At 30.7% G+C, this 2,417-nt stretch overlaps 1 protein-coding gene and 1 long non-coding RNA gene across 3 annotated transcripts in view; one reads left to right on the top strand and one right to left on the bottom strand.

Annotated features, from left to right (window-relative positions):
- The window catches only part of LOC104266575, a 9,240-nt gene that overhangs the window by 2,843 nt on the left and 3,980 nt on the right, over positions 1–2,417 (top strand). The window contains exons 1-4 of one of the 2 annotated variants that reach the window (XM_026840004.1): positions 962–1,765; positions 1,833–2,021; positions 2,080–2,222; positions 2,281–2,410. In XM_026840004.1, the coding sequence (XP_026695805.1) occupies positions 1,747–1,765; positions 1,833–2,021; positions 2,080–2,222; positions 2,281–2,410 (481 nt within the window). In that variant the 5' untranslated portion in view covers positions 962–1,746. Of the gene's footprint in view, positions 1–961; positions 1,766–1,832; positions 2,022–2,079; positions 2,223–2,280; positions 2,411–2,417 lie in introns of those variants that run through there. The other variant, XM_026840003.1, reaches the window with a different exon arrangement.
- The window catches only part of LOC113475626, a 13,342-nt gene that overhangs the window by 8,569 nt on the left and 2,356 nt on the right, over positions 1–2,417 (bottom strand). The window lies entirely within an intron of this gene.

The raw sequence follows: 2,417 nt of genomic DNA, 5'->3' as shown, positions 1-2,417 counted from the left end.
ACATTTTGATATTTTGTAACTTGCAACCAGGAAAATGTTACAAAAAAATATTTTAATAGGGAGACAACAATTCAGGTGAATATGAAAACTATGAACAACAACAACCACAGTCAATTGGAGGTTATGTAGATGTGGATCCTGCAATGTCTACTGTTTATGAGGATATTAACTACCAATAAAATATTACTTTAACAATGATAATGCCCACAGTGAGGAAAACAAACAACTTTCATATTAATGTGGATGCAACCCAAGTTTCCCATTTAGCAAAACGGATTTTCCTAAACAAATCACAAAATTTGTTTTCATCTTGGCTTATTGCAATAGATATTGAGATTTAAATAAACGCAACACATTTATGATCACTGAACCATATTGTATAAAACCGTATATGTACATAATACAGGTTGATATGTATATATATATATATATACTAACAACCTTCATACATAATAACCTATGTCTATATATGTATGTAACTATAAATTGTCTTTACTCATTAACATGGCTTACATACATTTCAAATGTGCCACCTAATTTTAAATCATTCTTTTTTCAAATAAAACACCCATATATGTAAAACAATTATAACCTATATAAAAACATTTACATTATATCCTTTATATGCAATATTGGCTATATATGTAAAACATATGAAATGATTCAATACCTTGACTCATATTTCAATTAATAATCCACTTAAACAACCCACTCAAATTTATGACGTTAAAATACGAAGGAGGTAAAAGAGGTTTCTTTTTCTGCAACAAATAATTCTGAGCATTGGACAGATTGTTACGATTCTTTGTATGTTGTATAAAGTATGAACTATATGTACTGCATTCTGTTCCTTTTTGTATTGTATATTTATAAAGGTAAGATTTGTTGTAAATATTAAATGAAATATGTATGTATTCTTGCATATTAAGTAATATAGGCTATAGGTTAGGTTATACAAATTTAATACAGCAAAACTCAGAAACAGTTAAGTAAGTATTAATGTATAAACTTTTAAGCCTAATTCAAACAAAAGTAATTTCAAGTTTAATATTTATATATATTATTTAAATCAGTGAAAGTTAATTATAGATTTTGTTTTGTTTATTGTCTGTGTATTGTAATTGTGAAAGACATCTGCTAGTGAATATTTTATTACAATTGTCTACAAGAATATCTCTTGTACTTCTACAATACATCTGGCTGCAACAACATATATATTAGGGTTGGAGAAGATAGGACACCTTTTTTATTTAATTGTCTTGACCAATTTGGTAGCAAACAAAGAACATTCTAAGAATTAATAAACCGTTTTCTTGCGACTACCAGCATAGACGGCTGTTAATTGTTTAAAACAGGATCGGTATAATTGTATATAATGTGCTAAAGATGTCCCCTATACCACAGTACTGAACATATATTAACTAAGTATTTGTTTGGACAGCATCTGGAAATGCTAATATAATTCGTCTTCCAAACGTAAACAACCAAACAACGAGAGCATTGGGATTCTACACGCTTGCCTTGCATGCAATAGTTCCTTCACCTGGGGTAGAAAGTTGTGAATGGAAATATTGGTATATTTCAAATCAAATTGTTACAAATAAACTTGCCTTCAACTGCACTAATACAATCAATCCAAAGTGCAACAATCTCTCCCTTGCATGGGGCTCTGTGCTAGATTTTGCAAATCCCTTTCACTCAGATTTGCAAGTTGTTCTAACTTGCATACCATCACCAACTTATTACATGAAAATCCAAATTAAACGTAAGTAAAATAATTCAATGTACTGGTATTTTTACTTTGGCACACATCAAACATTTCAAATGTTTAGCATGCTCCAGTTTAAATGATGTACTTGTGAGATCCATCAAAAGCGAGTATAACTCAATTGGAAATACATCATGTCCAAGCGGATCTGAGTTGTTTTTTAAAGTAAATGGATCATTTGTAGTGGACAGAACAACAACCTGTAATGCTTATGCTGAATGGACAAATATAAACAACATGTTGTGTTCGAAAGGTATAATCCTTTAGCTATTCTGATTTACTGATCACTTTTACATTGGTAATGGCAACAGGTCCAAATACAAATCCTATTATTGGAAACTATACTGTCCAAGCTGGTAGTAGAGCTATTTTGGAGTGTATCTACTCAGGGGAAGTCCCAGCTGCCACTTACAGCATATTTTACTTTAACCAAACAGCAACTAATGTTACAAAGGTGGTGCATTTATGTATAGTGTACATTTGAAATAAACTGACCAATATATAATAAACAGTCATCAACATGGATATCACCTCCATTACAAGCAAGTGACAACAACAAAGTAGTTGAATGTCAAGCTGTCAATCAATACACAAACTACTTCAAGCAAAGTCACAGAGCAAATATTACACTCAATGTTACTTGTAAGTA

Source organism: Ciona intestinalis, unplaced genomic scaffold (assembly GCF_000224145.3).
Source record: "Ciona intestinalis unplaced genomic scaffold, KH HT001094.1, whole genome shotgun sequence".
Classification (NCBI taxonomy): Eukaryota; Metazoa; Chordata; class Ascidiacea; order Phlebobranchia; family Cionidae; genus Ciona; species Ciona intestinalis.
The sequence above is the reverse complement of the archived record's forward strand: the minus strand, read 5'-3'. Positions and strand labels throughout refer to the sequence as shown.